General features: G+C 34.3%; 1 protein-coding gene across 2 annotated transcripts in view; it reads right to left on the reverse strand.

Moving 5' to 3' along the window:
• Positions 1-1465: 1465 nt before the first annotated feature.
• Positions 1466-25715, reverse strand: part of LOC127865313 (uncharacterized) — a 27595-nt gene continuing 3345 nt past the window's right edge. For both annotated transcript variants that reach the window (XM_052405317.1, XM_052405316.1), the window contains exons 2-14: positions 15832-15910; positions 15256-15380; positions 14758-14882; positions 13871-14229; positions 13442-13495; positions 12506-12644; positions 12061-12176; positions 11480-11552; positions 9209-9397; positions 8486-8617; positions 6895-7015; positions 2908-3041; positions 1466-1842 (exon numbers count right to left, since the gene is read on the reverse strand). In XM_052405317.1, the coding sequence (XP_052261277.1) occupies positions 1808-1842; positions 2908-3041; positions 6895-7015; positions 8486-8617; positions 9209-9397; positions 11480-11552; positions 12061-12176; positions 12506-12644; positions 13442-13495; positions 13871-14229; positions 14758-14882; positions 15256-15380; positions 15832-15870 (1641 nt within the window). In that variant the 5' untranslated portion in view covers positions 15871-15910 and the 3' untranslated portion in view covers positions 1466-1807. The remainder of the gene's footprint in view (positions 1843-2907; positions 3042-6894; positions 7016-8485; positions 8618-9208; positions 9398-11479; positions 11553-12060; positions 12177-12505; positions 12645-13441; positions 13496-13870; positions 14230-14757; positions 14883-15255; positions 15381-15831; positions 15911-25715) is intronic.

Raw genomic sequence — 25715 nt, forward strand, 5'->3', positions numbered from 1 at the left:
GTCAATTAATTGCAGCTTTAATTCAAAGTTCGCCTAAAGTTGTGTGATTACAAAAGGTTATTTACGAGTGCTGCTGAGACGTAATTCGGATCCTAACATCCAGCAGCCCGAATCGCGGAAGGTCCTCATAAACTTCGAAATATACACGTGACATGAGGCTTGCTATGAGTCTTGTCGATTTAACCCATTTAAGCCTGGGGGACTCTCCCATCCTTCTAAATTGGATCAATTTATTTCCAAAATTAGGGATGTCTAGTATATTTATTTCTATATTTAGAATATTTCTTACAGAAATCCTTTAAGCAAACAGCGCAGACCCAGATGAGACGCCGCGTTATGCGGCGTCTCATCTGGGTCTTCGCTGTTTGCCAAGGCCTTTTTTCTAGACACTAGGCATAAATGGGTTAAGATGTTTCTCTATGATGCTATACTGAGTGCACTTGCTCAATCCAATTCAAATTTATATATCAATGAAATTGACTTCCTAGGGATCTTATTATTGCGTGCTTATGTTAATTTGGCTAATTCTTGTATATTAACCATATTTTTGTTACAGCTTTTGAAAAATCTTGGTAATTATTTAATTGATTAAAACGGGATATTGTACTCAGGAAAGTTTTTCTAATAAACGTTAATAAAATATTATTCAAAAAGGCAAAAATACTAAGCTAATCTCTACTCTCATGTGAGCCGGACATGAAATAATATATGTTTACACGACGAAATTAAATAATGGCATTGCGTTAATAAAAGTTCAGGAAATAATTGCCAAAGAAACTCGATTATTTCTTTTAATTTTTACACATGTTTTATTCGTTGAATATATTCATAGCATATAAACAGAAAAATAACATGTTCCACACAAAGAGTGTAAGATATTTACACATGTACAAGAAAAAAGTGTAAACTATATACATGGTAACAAACTCTATAACCGTGAAAAGTTTGACATTGTCCACTACCGTATATTTTTAATCGTTCTTTCACATCGCTTTAAATTATATATTTTTTTTAGGAAAATTGATTAAAAGAAGCACCATCAAGGAAGATCAAGGAATCAAAATGATGCTTTTTGGAAAGGTGGAAATCCCGATCAGTTTATTACATTTTGAAGTCTGTCACAATTATTATCCTTGAATATATTGTTACATTTCTGAGTTGACGACCACACTTAACAAGGTTGTAACACCCTGGTTTTTCACTCCAGATATGTCCTTAACCATCAAACATCACCACGTTTTAATTGTATTGTATTCAAACTCTTCCGATGTTGCGAAAATCTAGAGTAACAGGGTGAAGGATCACTTGACTTTGTGGGACTCACAATTGAAAGTTAATGGATGTAAACACATCGGTAGGATAGTGTTTTTTTGAAATATCTTAAAAATCGTAAGAATTTCAAAATGATTTCATGGAAGACAGTTTTATAAGCTGCTTCTGGAAATGTGAAATACATCAGAATTAATTTATTTAATATGCCTGTTTTATTGGCCCAATATTCGACGCGTACAACATTCATGTGCATTGTCATGCAACACGCAACGTGTTTTGGCGCCGATTTCAGACGTATAAAATAACTTAGTCTTAAATCTATTCACATCGGCACAAACTGCAAGAAAAACTGTCTAGAATGCACTGTAGATTTTTGCAAATTTATTTCCATAAATTGAGATATTTGCAAACACACATTTCTTTACGGTGTGTTTACATTCTGTCCAGCCCGTTTGTAAACCCTCGAAAACCCCGTTGATCCTGCACCCTAGTAAGTCTTCCTTCAACAGTTCTTGATTTAACTCCGAACTTCTAGCTACCGCTTGCAAATTGTGTCCGTGTCAGCTTTATCTGAAACAAGAAGTGTATTTTTATCATTTACATCTGCGTATCCGTTCCCGCGTTAATGTTAGGGTGCAAATACAAAGATAATACCCTGCGTGATGTGTTTAAATACATCAGATGATTTCAATTATTGTCTTCATTTTAAAACAAAGCGCCGATTTAGAATAAACATATCTGATATGATATAATATATTGTATATATATGTTTATAATGTGGATCCACGTTCGGTAGCGAAGAATCAGTTAGTTTATCTAGTTTGGTGCTAGTACAGTGAGAGGGCGTAGTTATTTGATTTGCTGGCGGCTGTAATTACTCAATCAATTCAAAAAGTTGGGAAAAAACTTATTTAGAGTTTAACATAACGGGATGAACAAAGAAATGATCGCGTACAATTCATAATAAGGAAAAGTGAATTAAACACTTTCAACAACTTAATGCTGAGTTAGAATATGGCATTACCCGAAACTAAACAAGCAATTAATAGTCTAATAAACTGTGAGCTTTGATTGCGGTAGTTGAATAATTTTGAAGGTACTGAACTAAGCACTAAAAGTCATGCTCACTTCAATTGTTTTGTTACAACACACCTTGTTCACTTAGCAGAGAAATGTTTATCAAGGTGTCATGTAGAAATACATTTAACCATTTATGCCTAGCGTCTAGAAAAAAGGCCTTGGCAAACAGCGTAGACCCTAATGAGACGCCGCATGATGCGGCGTCTCATCATGGTCTGCGCTGTTTGCTTAAAGGAATTTCTGCAAGAAATATTATAAATATAGAAATAAATATACTCGACATACCTAATTTTGGAAATAAATTGATCCAATTTCGAAGGATGGGATAGTCCACTAGGCATAAATGGGTTAAGATTATGCCGAATGAGCTCTATAGCTATGTATAGTAATATCTGGTGAATAGCAATTTCGCCGTTCACTAATGTTTAGTTATTCCTTGATATTTAATTACTATCAATGATTCGATTTCTTGAATCAAGAATCTTGAATCAAGAATACGAATTATTGATGTAAAAGACGAAATTTGTTTATAATCATTTTTGAGAAAAAGCTTACTTATGCTATCACAGGAGTCAGTACCGGTCAGATCCGAGTCGTTCGACATTTCCGAGGAGTCGTCTGCAAGATTTTTCTCTTTGCTCTCTGATGACGTCACTTCCGTATTGTCTTTCTGATGAGCAACCATTTGTCTGTTTGTAGAATATTTGTTCGAATACGTCATACAAATTAATCAAGATCTCATAAATTACTAACTGACCATAGAGCAATATGTAAACTCTCATTTTATTAAGATTTTATTTCATTACCCACACTAATAAAGTCAATCGTAACACTTCGTACATCTCCGGAGTATCCGTAAAGAGTTTATGCAATAAAAAGCCGGTATGGGTCCGTGTATATACCGTCTTTTCCTATTTCGTTTTGAATTCGACACGAGAATTCAGGCATATTAGTTTATATTCCGGTTTTCTAATAACCGAAACAAAAACAAAGTACGAAAACAAAATTAACTTATTTATATCGTTTTTCTAATTATAAACAAAATACAAAATGTATTTCCCTCTTCAAAGTTCGTTTCAATCTTCATATGACGAAAATCAATGATTAAAACTTGTCCCGTTTACCGTTCTTGGTTTGATATTACTGTTTACAAAAAAAACGAAAAACGAGTGGCGCTGTTCAAAGATCTATAAATAACTTTTTTATTTATAGATCTTTGCTCTGTGCTGCTGTCTTGGGGAGGTAACCCATTCGTGGCTTTTGCGCGTACTTTTTCCCTTTCATGAGAATAAATCACTTATTTCGATCAGCATGGCTTCTTACGTGCTTTTATTTAGGAAGGAAAATACACGCCGTAAGGTAAGAAAACGTTGATATTTTCAGTTGTTTTTTCCAAAAAAATGTATTTTTCCAAATTGAAATGATCATAAGCTGACATCTAAATGTTTCCCAACATACCGGTATTTCGTATCGATCCAACCGAATTGATAGGGCTATATTTAGTCTTATGACACTTCCTTCGTTTTCTTTCCCCTATACTATGCAAATTCAGTACTAATTTTACAAAAAAAAACTCGTTTTAGTCCTACAACCACGGAGTGGTCCTTATATTTTAAGAGCTTCTAATACCCCTTCCCCTGAGTCCCGCATTCCAATTATTATTACCCCTTAAACACGAATGATGTTTTAAGAAGCACAGTAATCGGCGGATGCTGCTAAAATATCCCCTTTGTTTTACTTTTAACATAACCGTACATAATAGAATGTTTAAGTTGTATTAGTACTGCCAATATTGAAAGAAAGAACTAGACAAAGAGAGAATAAATTAAACGCTGTTTGAATCTTATGAAATGGTAAAGTGCAAGGTGTCTAATATATCATTTCTAATTCGTTCGATTAAGTACAAATACATGTTACATTTCACAACTGAACTGTGATATGTCTAGTGATTTTAGCTCTGAAAGAGTTATAACCAAACACCTTATAAGAAACCGTGGAAATAATTATATATAATATTAATAATAACATTAATAAATGAGCATATTTAATAACTAATTAGACAACGTATTTAATGTTCAAGAAAGAGCGCTCATTATGAAGTTAATGCTAACAAAATATTTAACTTCCAATGATATTATAATGCGGCTAAAACTGACCTTAAAAGTTACGTTTCATAAAGAAGACGAATAGCATGCGTAACGCCTATAGAAACTACTTGCCCTACCTTCACGCGTTATAGTTTTAGACACTGGTTGTCTCCTAAAATGGAACTCGAATACCATTACAGAAAAGTTGGCATATCTGTAACTATACGTATACGATTTGCCGAGAGAAACGCGCCTTCAAACAAGCATTGACTTGCGTGATCTGTTAAATTACATGCAAAAGTCGAAAAATGTATTATTGTATTCCTTTAATACACATCCAGTTTATGTAAACAGTCATTCGAATAGTGGAAAAAAACGTTCCTAAAATGTTATTCATAAACTTAATTATTTGTTATTTGTACTTATATGATATTTTTACTACTGGACTTTAATTAGCGTTGATTTTCTATTATTATAATATAATGGTCTTGTAATTTAATGTTACTAGGTCCATTTATTTTCCCATTAGAGTAGCTAAGAATAGCTGTCCCAAGACTAGACTATTTTTCGTCTATAACTGTCTACATGTGTATTTTCAAACAATAATAGGTCACAATATACTAAATAGTTTGCCTATATAATTCAATGTAAAAGCGACAACTTTGAGCGAAAATAAATGCAACATTTTGCACATAGAGACCCCCATAACCATACCTTTTCTTAAAGGCCTTTCTAAGCGGAATCAATTTATGCAATAAAAAAGATATGTCATGTTCAAACCAAAAAAGAACTTGACGCTAATCAAAATCGACTGTTTTTGCAACTTTTTTTTCGGCCGTTTCTTAGTGGAATGTAACCTTTTTCAGTGCAAGGCTTTACTAAAGTGAATAGGTGTTCAATACTGAATCCCTGAAATATGATACACGTGAAGACTAAAGTAAACCATTGCACTAGAAAAGGTTACATTCCACTAAGAAACGGCCGAAAAAAAAAGTTGCAAAAACAGTCGATTTTGATTTGTGTCAAGTTCTTTCTTGCATTGTACATGACATATCTTTTTTATTGCATAAATCGATTCCGCTTAGAATGGCCTTTAAGAAAAGGTATGGTTATGGGGGTCTCTATGTGCAAAATGTTGCATTTATTTTCGCTCAAAGTTGTCGCTTTTACATTGAATTATATAGGGAAACTATTTAGTGTATTATGACCTATACCGTTTTATCAATGCAAGAACGACAAATGGAAACAGGCACTGTGTTTCAATTTTCATAAATTGATTTTTGTATAATTAAAACAGAAACGAAATATGAATAGGGAAAGAAGATTTTGTTTTGTTATAAGTACACCGAAAAACGATACAAAGAACTCAACTTTGTTTTTGGTTTTTGTTTTTGTTCTGGTTATAAGAAAATCGGAAAATAAACTTATATACGTTGATTTTTGTTTTTTGTTGTGCCGAATGCAAAATGAAAATGGAAAAGACGGTATATACACGGACCGGTTTGGTCCAGAGTGTATGAAAGTTCAATAAATTAACTGCACGGACAAAGAAATGTTATAAAACAGCTTAGCAAAGTTATGGGGAAGGAAAGAATATGAAGACCAGCGCATTCTAAACTTAAATTGTTAAGCTTTAGAAGGAACACATGTATTGCTTGAAAACATGTGTTAGTGTTCCAGTATACAGAGCAACATGAAAATATATGCACTATATACTATTAAGTATTGACATGTTTTATTTTTTTGTAAAACGTGTTCTAAGTGGCAGCAAATACATATAGGCCAATTGAGCTAGTGACAGCGTAAGAACCATGCTTATATACGAATGTGAGTATACAGGAATATGGTTATATGTATATGTCGACCATACACCATGTCTTCCGCTGATTTTCTCTATTGAATTATTTCGTTTCTTTATATTTAACTATGAGTTTTCTTATAACTTAGGTCGTTTCTGCCTGTATAGGTATGCAATGTGGATTTGGTTTGTTTTTTAGTTGTTTACATGTACTTAACACGAATTTGAATAATAATGCATATTCAATTATTCACGAATATAGTAATTATATGTTTTTACACACGCGCTCAAGATAGTATACTTGTTGTTTACATCAACAGCACAAAAGATACTTCCAAGACGATTCATGTGATTATGTAACATTCGAGATTAACCCATTTATGCCTAGTGGACTCTCCCATCCTTCTAAATTGTATGAATTTATTTCCAAAATTAGGGATGTCTAGTATATTTATTTTTATATTCAGAATATTTCTTACAGAGATTTCTTTAAGCAAACAGCGCAGAACCTGATGAGGCGTCTCTTCTGAGTCTACGCTGTTTGCCAAGGCCTTTTTTCTAGACGCTAGGCATAAATGGGTTAAAATGTCATTCGCATATTTTGAATTGTTTTATGTATAACTTAGTAAGTGGTTTTCGGCCGTGGTCTTTTCTTACCTTAGGTCTTCCGTGTCCGCGTTGATAGTGGATAGGAATCCGGCGCTAGACTCGGTAAGTCTCGCGACATTCCCCTCCCGCTCCGTGTCCGAGTGACTCCGTGGTTTAAGACCCGGGCTCACTGAAACAGTACAGGATGTGAACGTTTTAACGTCTATTTAGGTTTTGTACCATTGCATTTCTGAGTTTGGTGACGAAGTCTATTTTAAGTTTCATTCTAATGTTTAATGTTAAAACCAACGTCTATCTGACGTAACACCGTTTTTCTACGTATACCTAGTGTACGCTTCTATGTTACGATTCGTGCCAAAAGTTGTATTATGTTACGAACCAATGTCTATATCGATATAACGATTTGTTCCTACATCTGTACCATATTCATAGTCAAAATCTATATAACCTTTCCAGAAAAAATAAGTTTCTTAGTCGATTGTTTCTTAAGTTTCTTAATGTAAATTGTACGTTTCTTATAACATCTTTGTTACGAATCATCGTCTGCATATCGGGTATCATTTCTAATCAGCATAATTAATCGTTTCTTATTAACGTGAATGTAACGTTTCTTATCAACGGTTTTTTACGTTCATATTGTCAACTTCTATATTACGTTTCATTCCGTAAATTACTACATGACTCAGAGTGTGTATTTTTTAACTAAGCACACACATCTCGATACATAGCTGTCAATCAATATAACTCCGTTTTTGCACGTGCTCATTGTTGAATGGCTGATCACCTATTTTTGCTGCAAAAGTCACATATTAGGAATTGTCTTAGATTACATTAGAGTGTGTTTTGGTGTTAATAAGCGAATAATTCTAGATGTATGGAAGTTGCAGTCATATAATTAACTATTTAGATGTCTTATATGTATATTAATTATTTTGGTACATGTTTTATAAAGTCTTAGAATTGAAGGCAATACATGTTCACACCAGGTATGCGTATTTTCACTCCAGTAGCCTAGGTCACATCGTTGGTGTAGAACGCAAGAAAATATGCTAATATATATGGGGGCTATTCGTTGCCAAAAATCCAGTCATGCTGATCTGTGTTAAACATATTGTTTCCGGGTAAGATACATATGTGTTTCTTCTTTTGTGAACTCAAAAGGTGTATTTTGAAAACGAGATTTGTTGATGTAACAATGTACACTCGTATATATATATATATATATATATATATATATATATATATATATATATATATATATATATACAATAAGAAAAGATGCACGTTATTAAACTATTAAATAAATATTTGTTCTACCAGAGATACAATTCCGAGTGTTCATCCTGACGTTCAGGATATACAATATTCATGTGCACGCCTACAGTAGAACGCTGCCGAAACTGCCTTTACACGCGCATCTTTGCATTTTCCGATTGTCATGATTCGGATATGTAAAGTCTAGCTTCACAAGTTTTGAAATAATAGATTAATAAGCTCCGCCCATTTACCCGCCCATTTCACCATCGTAAAGAAACGCGAGCATTCGCTATTATTTGGCATTATCTCCGTAACGTTTAAAACATATCGCATCAACTTCCATCTAACATCTATGTAACACAAGGTCCAATGTCGATCTTACTTTTAACTCTATCCTCGTATATTGCCCGGCGGATCTGAGCCGGCGACGTGCCGTCAGCCACCGAGACGCTGCCGACAGTGAGCGCGCTATCTGTCAGCTCCGTTATCGCGGGCTTATCCTGGGAGAAGTGGTCTGAAGAATGAACGGAGAATATTACATACTATTTAATTTTTTGCTTAATAATTTATAATCCTATGGAAGCGTCACGAAAGGGAATATTGGACACTGATATTTTTAATAATTTACTAATTTAAACGATTGTCAATTGTTGATATACAGAAGACAATCGCAAACGCTTTCAAAATCAATATCTGGACCGAAATTATATTTTTCAGAACGCTTAAAAATTGAATCGTGCCAGCACTTTATTAACGATTATGAAACAACGCTTTATTAAGGATTTATTAAACACGTTGTCAGCGAATAAAAGGTTCCTTACCTCAATTAGACAACGTGGCAATTATATAAACTTCCAACTCTCAAATACGGTAACTTTACTTTGCACTGACCGTTTCAAGGCGGTCGTACAAGCTCTGGTAAATGTTCGTAACTATTTATCGCATGGCTTTGCATGGGCTACTGCTCATTTGCCTTATTTATTATACCAACGGATGGTAACAAGAATATCTCTATGTCTAATAATTCTTAAATTTCTTTAAAGTCTAAAAACGGCTAATTCTCGTAAAGCTGTTGAATGAAATCGAAAAATATTCATTTACTCACCACTTTTATTTGGATGACTGAAATCATCAACAGTGATCTGAATGTCGTGATTCCTCCCATTCATCTGTTTGTCTTGCTTTCCCGTTTTGAGGCCGGTGGTGAAGGGTTGACAGAGCAGCTGACCACCAATGGCAAAGTTGGACATGGCGCCTATGATGTTACCTTTGACCTTCACTTTTCGGTACATGTCTGATATAACAAATATTAATATGGTAAGTAATGTTGAATATGTTGTTCACTATGGTGATTACGAATGCGATCATGACGATGATGACTACGACGATGACAACGACGACGACGATGATAAACTTCCCAAAGAAGAGTGCATGATTTTTGAATCAAGACATTCTTTGTTGTATGTGTTTCAAAAGACGTACTTGGAAGAATAAAATCACGATGGTTTTGTAAAACATAATTACCCTCATACTGCGACTTAAAGCTAAGTCGTCCATTGACCTTCACCAATGGCCTCTTGATTTTAAAATGAAAAGCGATCATCTGTAGTCAAAAACAATTAGCACACTTGTGATACGGGAATTCTCAATATAATATTTGAAAGCAATGTTCATCCTACAGCGCGTGTGACCTCCAGCTTTACCTGTTGACCTTACAATCAGTATCAGGCGTTATTAAATATTTTCAACATATTAATAAGTAAGAAGATCCCGTGACAACGTGTTCTCTAAATATCACACATTAACTTATTTCTTACTACAAGAAGATGTTGGTCTTTGACATGGTAACCTCTTAATCAAAACAAGTATTTTTCCCCATATAACTACTTTATAAACGTACATGGTCGTAGGTAAAAAAAGTCTCAACATTTAATGAAGAAACACATTTCCTGTTTCAGACCCCTGCCTGTAACATTAATCTTTGGTCTAAAGATCTCAAAATCAAGAGGTTTAGTTACTTTAATCTTAGCAACAACAATACCAACACGAGCTTGTCACAGTAGTCCCAAATCCCCGCCGAAATGTGTTTGCTTGTATGACAACATTTGTTTCAGAGAGTTGAATAATATTTGTTAAACATGGCACCTGTGTCATCTATTTATATTTCAAGGATCAATAAGTTATATATTGTTGAAGTTATCCAGAAGAGAATAAAAAATATGGAAATGAAAAAAGGGGGGGGGGGGGTAATTAAAAAAGAAGACTATAAACAGTTACTATTCTTGATCACTGTATTTTTCCTTGAACTCGTCTATTCATTTTACAGTGAATACTTCAGTGTTCAAATAAAAATATTATTGTAAAATAAAATAAAGGGAGATATTAAATATTGAAAAGCTAAATTATTTAATAATAAAAAAAATAAATAATAAATAAATGGAGATAATTCAAAAACTACGGCTGAAAGAGTTATGGTTCATGCTCACTGCACTTCTCCTAGTTGCCATCTGTTTATATTTCTAGTTTCAAGTAGATACCTTCAGTAGATTTAGAGTTATGCTCCGGACAAACATTTACTTTGAAATAAAATAAAGGGAGATAATTCAAAAACTAAGGTGGAAAGAGTTATGGTTCTTAGTCACTGCACTTCTCGTACTTGCCATCTGTTTATATTTCAAGTTTCAAGTAAATACCTTCAGTAGATTTAGAGTTATGCTCCGGACAAACATTTACTTAGAAATTCAGTAAAGGAAGATAATTCAAAAACTAAGATGGATAGAGTTATGGATATTAGTCACTGCACTTCTTCTTCTGGCAATCTGTTTATATTTCAAGTTTCAAGAAAATTCCTTCAGTATATTTAGAGTTATGCTCCGGACAAAAAAAATATTTTGAAATTATATATAGGGAGATAATTAAAAAATATAGCTAGATCGAGTTATGGTTCTTGCTCACTGAAATTCTCCTAGATGCCATCTGTTTATATTCTAAGTTTAAAGTAAATTCATTGAATAGATTTGGAGTTATGCTCTGGACAAAGTTTCGGAGGGAAGGACAGACGCACAGACGGACAGACGGACGGGACCAATTAGTATATCCCTCCCGATTTATTTTTCGGCGGGGATAATAAACATGATCATTGGTCAAAGAATTCTCAGGATAGTGTGCTTAAACAGAAAATAAACTTGTATTAGCATTTATAAAATACCTGTGGGGTAATAATCTAATAAGCTCCATGTAGTTTTTATTCATGATGCAGAAGACATGAATGTACAAGGTTGAAAACTTCATCACATGTTTTTTACTTATACTTTAACTCAAAAGCATTCCATTAAAGTAAATGTAGCTACACGAATTATTACGATATATGACTCACTGAATTTTGCTTGCACCAATGCGCTCGGAATGCCGGATTCTTCACACAACTTCTCCAAAGCGTCTACGCACGCCTGAAAGCCAGAGCGACAGTGTGGAAATGATGATGATTTCGACGACAACGAGAAAAGTGATGCTGATAAAAATGATAATGGAGCTGATGCCTATGATGATTACGCTGACAATAACAATGATAACCACTATAATGTTAACTATGACTTCGACGTTTGCGGCGATAGTTAAAAGGATGATAAGATGATAATGATGAAGATGATGCTGATGTGGTGATGGTGGAGGTGTTGTTGATGATGATGATAATGATGATGATGATGATGAAAAAGATGATACTGATGATGATGATGATAATGATCATTATAATAATTATTATGATAATTATGATGATGATGATGATGATGATGATGATGATGATGATGATGATGATGATGATGATGATGATGATGATGATGATGATGATGATGATGATGATTATGATGATGATGATGACGATGATGATGATGATGATGATGATAATGATGATGATGCTAATGATAATTAGGGCGACGACGATTATCAAATAACTACCTCGAGTCCCGTGATATCATCCTTGGCATCCTGTAGTTCTTTCTGAGTCTTTTTCTTCTGCTTGTAAAGTATCACCAACCGAAAGTGTTCGTGGTCCATGATGGCCACTATCAAACCTGCACGAGTAATACAAACGCGTTACTTTGTATGAAATTAAGCTGTTGTTGCCATTATCTGAGATACTCAGGGCATAGTAGACATGATATCACTGTAAATTCTACCCCAAACACTAAATGATTTAGAGCTGTCATGCGAAGTCCGTTATAATACTGTCGTGATAGAACTGAAAAACTGTTAAAAATACAGACATCGAAATAAACAAAAGTTAATTTTTCCTAACAATTCTTCAGCTTAGCCTAAATTCGTCTTCGATTCACGAACTTACTTACTTATAATTTATGTTAAACAATTTATCGATGTAAATGACATAAGTAGTTATACGGACTGTTGACAACTCGGATAAGTCTCCAGGGAACCAGGAATGCCAAGATGAGAACGAACTCGTGCACTTTAAACTGTTGGAGCCCCTTAAGGAAGACCAAGTCTACGATGAATGAGGCGATGACGATGAACGCGTCGAAACACTGAAATTATAAAATACGATATTGACCAGTTCAGATCAGAAACAAAGAGCTTCGGGAATGAAAGCCCCTGAAACTGAATAATAAAATGAAGAAGCAATCAGTTCTAAAAAGCAGCCATCTTCAAAAGTATGCATATTGTGAGATTCATATGCCTTTAGTTCAAGCTACCATCTGCTGTTTCGCCCTTTTGACCCAGACTGTTCTGGTTGTTGTGGGACTACATTGATGATGAAGACAGTTCGCGTTGGAAGCTAGCTTTACCCCTAGTAGTTTCTGAAGTGCGAAAAGTAGTTTGTTGCTTTGATAGCAGAACTGCTTAAAGTCTAAAATTCCTTATTCCGTTTCATGATTCGTAGTGCAATGAAATGTTCCACAACAATGCAACAAGATCTCTGATATTGGTAACATAATCAAACCTTGAGCTGTTGTTATCATTTATCGCTGAGCATAAACCTATACATGCAAAAGTGTCTACTTAAGTCTTGAGTTTACAATTTTACAGTTGGCAACCATGGCAACTGGTCAATGGATTAAGCTGAAAGTGATCTACCAGCATCAACGCGTCCAAGTAATGATCCATAGAATAACGGGTACGCGCGAACAATGCCATACACTACAGGGCATTGATTTTAACAAAATTATGGGTTACAAAAATGTTCATCTAGCTAGTTGTAAATTGTTAAAAAGTTGATCAAGTGATATGGACGAAGTTATGTGGACACAGTTCTTTATACCCATAAATTTCAAGAATGGTAACCGTGATTCGGAAAATGTTTACGTGATGAATTCCAACTTACCTCCAATTTGTGCTGAAGAAGTTCAGTCCCGAGGCAGACAATCTTAAACAATACCTGAAAATGTATGCAACAAACATTACATAATTTTCAAATAGTTCTATAATTTGATTTGCATGTATGTGCGTGTGTCTACTTTCAATGTTTATGTATTATATAATTAAGTGGCATCATGCAAACAGAAATGTGCATTTTGAAACATATTTATAAAGATTGAGTCCGCTCCGATTAAACACCGAATGTAAGATACGGTTTGCAAACTAAAATAACCAAGTTACCTGCCAATTGCTTGCTGCCAGTATTTCCATATCCTTATATCATTAATATCGTTGTCTTAAAAATGGTAACGCTAAGGTAACATATTGAAGTCAGTGGTTCAAACTCCATCATGTTGTTATATCTTGCACTTAATTTTCCATACGTTTATATTACCTCAACACAGAGAATTCCTAATATCGTGATGCTGGCTTTATGCAGTCCGTGAGCTATATCCTCTTCTATGCTATGCCCATGATGACGAGACGTTTGGCCTTTATGAAAGGTCTTATTCCCGTGATCCTCATTTGAAATGTTACTCGTGCCATTAGAATCCAAACTTCCCCGCCTCTTTCTTCGATGATTGAAATTCAATATGGAGTCGGCTGATGCATTCCACGTGATGTGACCAATAGAAATCTCTCGTTCCAATCCTTCAATGTCGTCTGATTCCAGGTAACTAAGGCGATACGGATATAAAAGCTTCATTGACGCAATGAAATCGTCGGAACGTTTGTATTCCTTGGTTAGAATGTCTGAAAATAATGCATATGTAAAATTTCAAATGTGAGAATTAAGTTCAACATACAAAGACCAAGAATCCATATCTACTAAGAAATGTTTATGGCAATAGAGTATTCACAATTAAGATGAACAACCTTGTTCTCAAACATGTTTTCTGTGAGTATACTTGATAATTGAATATGGAGGACTGTTACTCTTATAGAATTGTAGGTATTAATGTTATTGGACACATAACTTAGGCATTCGCCAGCTAAGTCTACGCAAATAAATATGTTGTACACAATGATGACAACAGAATACTTATTTAAATTACATGTGGAGGTTTATATAAAACAATGAGAACAAGAAAAATCAATCACCAGACGCTTACAAAACGACGATTTTCATCACATGTATACATGTGAGGTCTACAAAGGCATCATAAACATAATACATACTTTTATATTAAGCTCAATTATTATGTTCTAATCTTAAAATTAGTTCCTATTTAGGCATAGTTATATGTGAAGAATTGAGTGCTGATGTCATATTTATCTCACCTGTGACGTATTTGATATCGAGCATGAGTTCCCCGAGAACGAGGAGGCAGTCGATGACGTTGAGAATGACGACAAGCAGTAAGACGTACTTTGTGTGCAACAAGTGCTCGCCCTTTCGCCTCGCTCTAAAAATTGGTAAACCAATCATGATCAGTCGACAATTATTGAAACAAGTAATTTTCGGGATCAACATATGTCGTTGTCAAATGTTTAAGTTACATGGTAAAATAATATGGCACAGATTCTAGCAAATACCAAACGCATACGTCAGTAAGCTTTTTATTAATGACTAAAAATAAGAAATCTAATCAATTGATTTATATCTTTCTTGTTTAATGTACATATAGGTCAATACAATTAAAGTGATTTTACCGATCGGGTTTAACACTTCTTCTATTGACATCAAAACACTTATTCCACATCAGGAAAGAGTACAAATACAATTACAAACCAATCAACTAAATCGTTTATTAACTGTCTACCTGGTCAATTACTCACTTGCCAATCTTTGTTTTCGGAACCCGTCGTTGTTCCTCACGTTTCATCTCACGATCCAGCGCTGCTTCCGTCTTATCCAACACAATCATGTGCTGCGCCATCCGGGCCGCACCACCCGCCAATGCCTTAAAATCATACTCATACTCATCATCATCATCATCATCATCATCATCATCATCATCATCATCATCATCATCATCATCATCATCATCATCATCATTGTCATCGTCGTCATCATCATCATCATCATCACCATCATCATCATCATCATCATCATCATCATCATCATCATCATCATCATCATCATCATCATCACCATCATCATCATCATCATCATCATCATCATCGTCATCATCATCATCACCACCACCAACACCATCACCACCATCATCATCATCATCATCATCATCATCAACACCGTTTTCGTACTCATCATCACCATGATCATTCTTATCATCACTGTCGTCGTAATAACTATCATCAAAACTAAAACATCACTGCTTTCAACATAATCGTCAACCTATTGTCCTGATATTATCATCGCCATTGCTCACCTACTTTTAATACTCAACTCACCGCTAGGCCTCTCGAGTTTTTCTTCTTTCCGAACACCATGCTGGCGGTTTGATCTGCAAGTACGTCAACACCTTTGCGCCTGAAATGAAAAACATATTTGCAAATACACTCGGAAATAAATATGTTTTCTATAAATGTTTTGTATGATGATTAAGCGAAAAACAACAGTATAATAATAATAATAATAATAATATTATTATTATTATTATTATTATTATTATTATTATTATTATTATTATTATTATTACTATTATTATTATTATTCACATATAATATGTGTCTTGTTCTGAGAAAACTGGGTATAATTCATGTGCGTAAAGTGTCGTCCCAGATTAGCCTGTGCAGTCCGCACAGGCTAATCAGGGACGAGACTTTCCGCTTTAACGGTATTTTTCGTTTAAAGGAAGTCCCTTTTACCGAAATTCTAGTGTAAGCGGAAAGTGTCGTCCCTGAATAGCCTGTGCGGACTGCACAGGCTAATCTGGGACGACACTTTACGCAAATGAATTATGCCCAGTTTTCTCAGAACAAGAAACATATAAGTAAGCCTTGAAAGACATACTTGGATATTTGCATATCGACGTCCTGTGAGTATTCCATAATATAATAAACGATCACCACAAAAACTATACAACGAAATATATCAATAGCTATTAAACTATTCAAAACAATACTTAAACAGAAGACGTAATCAAGAGGAAGATGTCACATAAATATAAACACGTTTAAACAGAGTGTTCATGTTTCCTTTATAAGCATCTAGTTTTCCCAACATGAATAATTAATTTGCCATGGAAGTAATAATTCCGAAGTCCAGTTCCATCATCAATAATAAATATAAGTCGCACATTTATTTATCAACATTCATTTATTCGGACAGGTTAATCGATAGCTGTATAGTTTCTATCAGCATACATGACTTCATAAGCATTAATAAAGATTGATCCGCGTTAAGTTGACAATTGCCTCGTAAAGACAATGACAACTACGTAACGCAAACATCAGATTACACTTGGGAGTAACTTAAGCGAATATCGCTCGTATAATGCAACTTAAATGTATAAAGTCAGAGACAAATGCGTCTTCACACATATTGAGTTTCATGAATCTAGCATTGTAAGTACATTTTGAGTTATCGCAGGATACAGATTTTACACACGAACGGAAGGACGGACGCACGGACCTCGATTCATAAAACAAAATGTTTGTAAATGAATGCATGTTCTTCATTTTGCATTTTGGTTAATAATGATGTTTGACTTAATGTGAGTGCCTAGTTAATAATAATGTTTGACTAAATGTGAGTGCCTAGTTAATAATGATGTTTGACTCAATGTGAGTGCCTAGTTAATAATAATGTTTGACTAAATGTGAGTGCCTAGTTAATAATAATGTTCTACTAAATGTGAGTGCCTAGTTAATAATAATGTTTTACTAAATGTGAGTGCCTAGTTAATAATGATGTTTTACTAAATGTGAGTGCCTAGTTAATAATAATGTTTTACTAAATGTGAGTGCCTAGTCAATAATGATGTTTTACTAAATGTGAGTGCCTAGTTAATAATAATGTTTGACTAAATGTGAGTACCTAGTTAATAATAATGTTTTACTAAATGTGAGTGCCTAGTTAATAATAATGTTTGACTAAATGTGAGTGCCTAGTTAATAATAATGTTTGACTAATTGTGAGTGCCTAGTTAATAATAATGTTTGACTAAATGGGAGTGCCTAGTTAATAATAATGTTTGACTTAATGTGAGTGCCTAGTTAATAATAATGTTTGAATAAATGTGAGTGCCTAGTTAATAATAATGTTTTACTAAATGTGAGTGCCTAGTTAATAATAATGTTTGACTAAATGTGAGTGCCTAGTTAATAATGATGTTTTACTAAATGTGAGTGCCTAGTTAATAATGATGTTTTACTAAATGTGAGTGCCTAGTTAATAATAATGTTTTACTAAATGTGAGTGCCTAGTTAATAATGATGTTTTACTAAATGTGAGTGCCTAGTTAATAATAATGTTTTACTAAATGTGAGTGCCTAGTTAATAATAATGTTTTACTAAATATGAGTGCCTAGTTTATAATGATGTTCTACTAAGTGTGAGTGCCTAGTTAATAATGATGTTCTACTAAATGTGAGTGCCTAGTTAATAATGATTTTCTACTAAATGTGAGTGCCTAGTTAATAATGATGTTCTACTAAATGTGAGTGCCTAGTTAATAATAATGTTCTACTAAATGTGAGTGCCTAGTTAATAATAATGTTTTACTAAATGTGAGTGCCTAGTTAATAATAATGTTTTACTAAATGTGAGTGTCTGTTGCTTTTCTTATGTTTAAGTATATCTTTCTAAATATTCACAATATATATATTAATAAATACATAGTGCATAAGCTTGTGTTTTTTTGTAATAATAAATCATTGAAATAATACTTAAAGTTTACTTCCCAGTTTACTTAGTATTTATTCATCTACCACTATGTGTGTGTGTGAACATATTGCGCTAAGAACATTCATAACATTCAAATAAGAGCGTGAGCATGCTCCTTTATACAAAAATAAACGCAACATATGCCGCTGTCGAGTGAAAAGGCTAACACGTTTGCTTGTTCGAAATAGAATTTAAATTTTAAATGAAACTCATCTGCATTATGTAAGAGAATATCCTCAAAATATATTATTTGTTTAAGTTATTAAGAATAAGTCTATATAAAGCATGTGACCCCTGACCGCAACAAACTAAGTAGAGGTCCACTATTAGATGATACACACCAAATAATAAACATATGGTCGATGCGGTTTCAAATAAGACAATTGTTAACGTTGTAAGACTTTAAGATCTCAACGAATCAAGTTTTGACACCAGGGGCATGATTGTAACACACTATCTAGAGAGCCACTATACGACATTACGTAATTACGACATTAAATACAAAATATCATACACTGGACCCTACCGGTTTTAGAGAATATTTTTTAAATCTAATTTTAGCTCTGATATTAAACAACATGTTTGAAAGAGGTTAACGCAAGGATCTTTCATGTGAAGCTTCTTTAAAATCCGTCGGTCAATGAGGATTTATCGTGTACATGTAACTTTTACTAACGAAAGGATATCCCATAAGCTAAGACCGTGCACGTTGCACAGAGATGATCCTAAGTACATAACCAAGGCAACCAGCATAAAGTACAATTGACATCTGTTGACAGAACTTCATCAATACAAATTATTTAAGCACAAAACTGTGTACTGTGTTGATTCTGAAATAAACCTACCCTGAAAAATCTTGCTGTGACCATACACGCAGTTTAGCAACACACAACATGTATTCATAACACTTTCACTTTTCATAAATTTCCAACCAAAAGGGTTATTGTATAAAACTTATGAACAACAAATTTTCAAACATACTGGTACATAAATAACATCCAGTGCAAATTTTCAGTGCGAAACCTTTCCAAAATAATGTCTGAACAAAGTGTGCTTTCTTTATCAAATTTAAAATAATACAGTTTAATATGAGCTACCAACATTATGATACATTAGAAATGTTACATATAGGGAAGGATTATACATAACGCACAGTCATTTGACCTTCGAGAAATGAAAGCAAGTATATGCGATATTTTTTTCAAAGAGATTAAAATGATTTCCCTCGGGTACAACTGATAGGGGATTAATAAAGCGGATACAAGCTGTAAATCTTGATAATGAAACAAGTCATTCAAAATAAATATCAATCAAAACTTGCATCAGATAGCGCGATTGTTAACAATATACTTGTATTTATATCAAACGCTTAAGCTTACAAACAATTATTTTTCACTTTCGTGTCATACTTTTCAATGTTATAATCAATTACAATATAACATAATCTCCACGCTTTTGCAAACTAACAAACAACGATAATCGACTATAAATTGTATCGATAGTGTAGTCGTTCTTAAAAAATACAGGCTGTTAAGTGTTTAAAGAAATAATAAATTATGTAATATCTAAAGCCAAGATTAAATAACACCTTTAAGATAGCACAAGGTTGAAGAACGTGTAATGACATTCCCACTCATTTTACAAACATTGCGAATGCATTTTCCGATGTCGTTCAACCGTTTAAATATTTGTCAAAGGTTCTTCGTACATACGGTGTGGTCTTAAATTAAAACAGTTTTGTTATTTAAACCAAACATGCAGTATTAAAGGGGCCTTTTCACAGATTTTGGCATGTATTGAAGTTTGTCATTAAATACTTTTAAATATAGTGATAAATGTAAGCAATGTATGTAAAAAGCTCAAGTAAAAAACAACAATAATAAAATTAAAGAATGAAAAAAGTAAGCCGCAACTGGGCTCGAACTACTGCCCCTGGAGTAAAAGTCATCCGCGCTGATACCATCAACGATGTATGCTATGATTTATGTAAGCAATGTTCTTAGTATCACAAAATATAACGACAACAACAGAACTCCCCAAATTATTCAATTCTTTCGTGTTTAAAACTCTTTATAATTTTCAGTATTCGACATCGTCAAAAGATGTATATATTGGATACTTGAGAGCATGGTAAATATTCAGTTTTACTGTTTACTCACAAATATAACTACAACGAAAATTTTCGAATCTGAAACATTTTTTTTAATTTGTCAATTTACCAAAACCTGTTCCCCTATAACTGCACTATCCGTAGATGCAAAAGTTTTGATCATCGGGTGGCTGTGTCATTTATCATCTGGCGCCAGAATGCGGCACATAAAATACTCGTTTTCCTTCAAGCTAAACCGGCACTCACCATTGAAATGACTTCAAAACAATTGTGCTCCTTTTTTAAGCAGGTATATTGCATAGAAGTATGTATTAACATAGTCATATTTAAATATATCTGCAGTTTACTTACTTTAACGCAGGTTAACTGCTGGAAAGCGTAGGTTCACTCTGCGAACAGATGTTTTTTATACGTTTAACGAACAGAACAATTACATAATGAATGTCTTAGTAGTTCCACGACAATGCAATTTGGCGAAACATGAACATATTTGGTTTATAATTGTGACACTTAAAGAACACATACACTTAAAGGAAAGTCAAATCTGGTATGATCCTATGCCGTTTCGAGTTTAAGCCGGTAACAACTACATAGTAACCGTTTTGGTTACGCGACATCATCACATACATGAATGGCAAGTTTGTGATGTTTAAAACATTAAATTCAATTTAGAATTGCTTTATAAAATATTATTTACATCACGGTTATGTCGAATATAATATAAATATACGCTCGTTCATTGAAGGTATACAAATGAAGCGTGACGCAAGTTCGTGTACCCCGCGCATAATACTGTTTTCTTCAATACAAACTGCGGTTTTTCGGCAAGTGAGTTTAATTAATCATCTGCCAATCCCATTTCCACCATATCTGACGCCTATGATTAAAAAAAAACCGTCTTCCGCGAAGAATTCAGTATTGTTGTTTTTTACTATTGCATAATTTCTCACTTCTCATTTTAACGATGTTACAGTTATTTCGTCTTTAACTGAAAATATGCTTTTAGTGGAAGTTATGTTAGAAAGTGATAATGGATTATATGCCTCGTCGTGTAAAAATGGGTCTTAAGCGATTGCGCAGGCGGATCTGGAGCTTAGCTGGTCGACCATTTTTGCATAACGCGAATCATTTATTTAAAAATTACTTTGGCCTGTTCTTTTTTACTCCACATGCAAAACGTGTAAACAAAATGTAATTATTTAACCGATTTCAATACTGTTGTATATTTTGGTACATACAAAAACCGTTAGAATCGATTTCAACTGCTTTTGCAACTTCAATTTCACAATCGAACTAAATTTTGCGATTATATCATTCTGCACTTTGACCACAGCTATTTCCAACACTGCACATATTATAAACTATGTAGTATTATTGGCTAAATATTTTATCTTTAAATGCAAACAGGAAAAACACCACAAATACATGCTTTTATGTCCTTTTTTACTAATATAATAAAACTTGAAGAATTAATCGCGACCACACACAATCAACTACATATATTACATACTCGCTGGGCGCCTTTTATGTTTTATTAGTATACCAACCCTAGAAAACAGTCTTAAATATACTGTATAGAATTGATACACCTACCTGAAAGCAACATTAACTCTTTTTATTTTTTGGACACTGTTGTAAACATATTTTACCCAAATCAACCATATTGTTTATAGATGCTGTGTATTATAAAGAAAACCAGGAAAAATGTTTTAACAGAAAGAAAAAACAACATTTAATGTTGAAATGTTAAAAACAAATATGCAAATATCTGAACTTATTGGAATACATTTGCAAAAATCTTGAGCGCATTTAAGACAGTTTTTCTTGCAGTTTGTGCCGATATCTTCAGATTTAAAAATAAATCCTTAAATACGTCTGAAATCGGTGCCAAAATTTCACGTTACGTGCAGCATAAACGCGTAATTGAATGCGGTACACATCAACAGTTTGGCAAAGAACACATACTTGTTAAATAAAGTTATTGTTATGAACGTAATATTGCCCCCCCCCCCCCCCCCCCCCACCCCCAGAGATGATGCATGTAAAATATGTTCAATTTATGATCATTAGTGTGCACGGTCTTGCTTGTAAACGAACTAGCTATAAATGCAATATATACACCTGAAAACTCAAAATGGCTATCCTCCGTAAAAATCAACGGAGCGGATCGACCTGATCATTTTGGTCATGTTCTGATCACTCAGCGCTCATGTGGTCATGTGGTTATACTAGATAATAATCTTATAACTTATTCGACAATGTTCGCTCAAGTGATGAATGCAATATAAAGATAGTCGATAAGAAATTATTTATCATTAGCAATAGGTTAACTCGCCCTTGGGTCGATTTTGCCCTTGATTTGGACATTGTTATCTTCAGAGATCAATTTTGTTTAGCATAATTTGTGACTTTATAACGAACACTTTACCCTTCATACTCAAAATAAATAAGATTTCGAAATAAAATGTTGTCAAATAGTATCTCACGATGACTTTGGATTCGTTTGTGTATTAATAAAAGTTCTGGTGAAGGAAAATTCAGAATTCTCCATTATCAGTTATCTCTGTACCATCGGCATTTTGGTCAGAAACGTTTCACAGCATTCACAAATAACTTTACATTGAAAACATAACCTTATCCTTTAAAAACGAAAGTTAATTATCAGTGGTTCGCTATAGTTTAGCCCTTGAGGCGAACGCACTTCGCCCTTACGGCGAACATGAGTTAATGTACTGGCAGAAGCATACGGATCAGAATTAACCACATATTTATTCCAATTAACATGACTTAATCTTTAACGAAACCCATAGCTCACAAACAACAAAAATCACATAATGTTTTATCTATATCTGTACTTTTCTTTGTCACCGCCAGTGCTACTCATGGTTCCGTTGATGTTAAGATTGGATAGACTCTAAAAGTGACCATGTCATTGTTCCTCTTTATTTATAACTTATTTTCGTCAACATGTTGACAAAAGAAAAAACACTGATAAAATCAAGACAGGACAATAACTGTGCATTTTTATAAATGAAGTGAATTGATAAGCAAATAAATGCTAAATACAAATCTGTGTCCGTGTTAAGGGCGAATGTGTCCGACTCATGGGCGAATTCAGTGGGTATTATTTATCAACTATTTTTCAATGAACTTAAGCTGGGAATCAAAGCTTATTTGTAAAGCAGATTCAAATGATATGATAGTTAAAGTCCCGGCTTTGGTCACAAAGCTTTTTATTATAGACTTTTACCGTTAACCCGTCCGACTCAATGGCGAGCTACCCTATGCTATCTTCTTGGAGAATAATTGGTACGCAACGACTTGACAATGCGCGCCTGCAGTTTGGGAAAACAACATGGTTTAAGGAATTCGGATCATTAGTTTTAGAAAGCGTGCGTGGATAGAATAATAATCCAACGGACACCCCCCCCCCCCCCCAGAAAACTCAATAGAGCGGATCAAGATGCCAAAATGCGCATGTACATCCTGTGAGGATACTTCGTACAAAGTTTCATCGCATTCTGATCGTTAGTTCATGTGATCTTACATAGAAATCTGGCATGTTTGAACAAATGCCATAATATAAATCTAATGCCAATAACTGTATAAGGCGTTATATCTGCGCATGTCCACCAAGTAGGGATGCTGCATATGAACTTAAATAAATCGGACCATATGTGTCCGAGATCAAACGCGAAGAAGAATCATCTTCAGAGGAAATGCGGTATGACGGACAGACGGACGATGCTGATCTGATGTGTATGTTCTACATACGCCCCTATTAGCATCCCAGTTGTCAAAAAAAACGTTTAAATACTTTTTTAGTTACCGCATGATAAAGATTTTACAAATGAAATATTTCTGTAACCATAGCAACTTCATTTTGTTCTTGTAAAAGAAACAGAAATAAAATGCATATTCCCAATAATTTCCTCGATACCCTTACCCAGTTTCATCAACCCGTCTTCTGTATTTTTTAGTTAACGCAGAAATCAGATTCGGGCGGAAGGACCGACACGTGGATATTCACGTCAGGCTTTTACAATCGGTGTTAAAATGTGAATAGGGCTGTAATATACCTACTAACAATCGCACGTGTAGTTTGCGTACAAGATGTTTTTGTAAATCACTATGAGATGGCACGTTTCCATAACAAGCTTATATATCCGCCGAAAAGATATTTAATTTTGTGCATGATACATGAATTCTTTGTACGAGCGACGCTGATTAAATACATGTATTGTCTTGTCTTTAAATGAAAATATGAACAGACTCCCATTACTTAGCCTATGTTATGTTAGCCCACTCAAATAATGGCGGCACGAATTACCCAAATCTACCCAAATCTTCCCAAATCTACTCAAATCTACTCAAATCTACCCCAAATCTATCCAAATCTACATAAAAATAATTATTTTACATCATGTTTGTGTGATGGGCACTATTGTTTTGTTTAATGCTTCATTCTTTTCGTGACAATATGTAATTTCCCAATAAAGATACTTAAAATCAAATATACAATTGGAGACACTTCTAACGCATCACTTAATCATATCAATATAGCTCCCTTATTTTTGATCGGATTGTGTTGAAATTTGGACTAAGAATAATTCAACACATATCTGATATTTCCTGAAAATTTAATTGAAATTGAAAAACAACAAAATATAAAACTAACAAATTAAAAACGTCACTTCAAAAGTCAAATTCGCAAACTCGTAAACCGTAAAATAATGACAATGTGAAAAGCACGAATATCACGCATTAGGGTAACTAATACTTTGTCTGTCCTCCCATGGCTCTTACAACGTGTACACATCTATTTCTCATGGAAGCAACGTAGTTAATAATTAAACGTTGAGGGATATTACGCCACTCTTCCACAAGGGCATGTTCTAATTCACGTAAAGTGAGTGGTGCCACTGGTCTTCTGCGTACCCGCCTATCCAATTCATCCCAAAGGTGTTCGATTACATTTAGATTGGGTGACTTTGGGGGGTAAGGAAGCAGACAAAGGTTCTGTTGTAGTAACGCCTGCGTCGTGCGTGCTGTATGAGCAGGTGCTCCGTCCTGCAACAAAACCATGCCGCGTTCGCCGGCCCGTAGGTGCGGAATTGCAACTGGGAGCAAAACTTCCTGATGATATCTAACAGCGTTTAGATTGCCGTGGAATATCACCAAATCTGTCTTGGTGTGTAACGACACTCCAGCCCACACCATAACGGAGCCACCTCCATAGGGATCACGCTGAAACACACAATCATCGTTTAGGCGTTCACCACGACGTCTGTATACGCGCATCCGTCAATCGTTGTGATACAGGTTGAAGCGACTCTC

Source organism: Dreissena polymorpha, chromosome 1, assembly GCF_020536995.1.
Source record: "Dreissena polymorpha isolate Duluth1 chromosome 1, UMN_Dpol_1.0, whole genome shotgun sequence".
Classification (NCBI taxonomy): domain Eukaryota; kingdom Metazoa; phylum Mollusca; class Bivalvia; order Myida; family Dreissenidae; genus Dreissena; species Dreissena polymorpha.